Source organism: Antrostomus carolinensis, unplaced genomic scaffold (assembly GCF_000700745.2).
Source record: "Antrostomus carolinensis isolate BGI_N321 unplaced genomic scaffold, ASM70074v2 scaffold32692, whole genome shotgun sequence".
Taxonomy (NCBI): Eukaryota; Metazoa; Chordata; class Aves; order Caprimulgiformes; family Caprimulgidae; genus Antrostomus; species Antrostomus carolinensis.
The window spans coordinates 7,128-8,053 of NW_010298103.1; the positions used below are offsets into that span (position 1 = coordinate 7,128).

Consider the following 926-nt stretch of genomic DNA (forward strand, 5'->3'; position numbering starts at 1 on the left):
TGAGTGCCAAGGGGGTGGATCTGGGGGGGGGAAGCTCTGGAGGGGGCCATGGGATTACTCCAGATTTATTCTGGAGGAAATGAGGGCTCAGGAAAAGCCTTTCCCTGTTCAGGGATGCTGGTGCTGTGCCCTGGGACATGTCATGCCCTGTATAGGACAGGGACCTGGTGTTGGAGCCTGGGCAGTGGGAAGGGGTGGCAGCAGCTCTGCCCAGCCTCTGCCTATGTTTCCTTCTGTGGTTCAAAAGGTGGTTTTAGCTGCTGCATGAAGGTTTTTGATGTTTTCTGATGTGCCACAGAAAAAGATCCCTGTGCTGGGGGTAAGAGGAGTTTGCTGAGTCTCTGCTGGGAAGCCCGTGCCCCCCCCCCGGGGGGGGACAGGGGGTCGGTACTCACGTCGATGCCCGGCTTCCCTGGGGGCCCATCTGGACCAGGGGCTCCAGGCTCCCCCTTGACACCCTTTAAAAGAGAAGAAACGGGGGACAGATTGAAAGGAGCTGCTATAGAAGGGGTGAGACTGTCAGCGAGCTGGGGGGAGGCACAGGTACTCACCGGGGACCCGGGGGCTCCAGCAGAGCCTTTGTCACCCTGGGGAAAGGGGAGAAAGTTACAAAAATGGGTCTGTCACCCCACGGAGCCAGGTCCAGCAGCATGAGGGGCTCAGGACCTGTGTCTCCCATCCACCTCCCCAACCTGGAGTGAGATGCTGGACCCCCAGCCCAGCAGCCAGGTCAGGATGAGGCCAGCTGAGGGCTGTGCTGGGGCTGTGGGAGGGCTGTGGCTGTTCTGGGTATAAATAGCACTAAAATAACAGCCTGGGGCAGGGGGGAGCAGGGGGCAAGGCTGGGAGAAAGGGCTCTTTCTGCTGGCTCACAGATCTCCCCTCTGTTCAGGGAACCGCGGCCGCCTGCCACAGCCCTCGGCCAC

General features: G+C 60.4%; 1 protein-coding gene across 1 annotated transcript in view; it reads right to left on the bottom strand.

Annotated features, from left to right (window-relative positions):
• The window catches only part of LOC104520611 (collagen alpha-2(IX) chain), a gene marked incomplete at both ends in the record, with an annotated part of 7,155 nt that extends 6,568 nt beyond the window's left edge, over positions 1 to 587 (bottom strand). Inside the window, 2 exons of the mRNA XM_010162346.1 lie at positions 396 to 458; positions 552 to 587. Coding sequence (XP_010160648.1) covers positions 396 to 458; positions 552 to 587 — 99 coding nt within the window. The remainder of the gene's footprint in view (positions 1 to 395; positions 459 to 551) is intronic.
• Between the last annotated feature and the right edge of the window lie 339 nt (positions 588 to 926).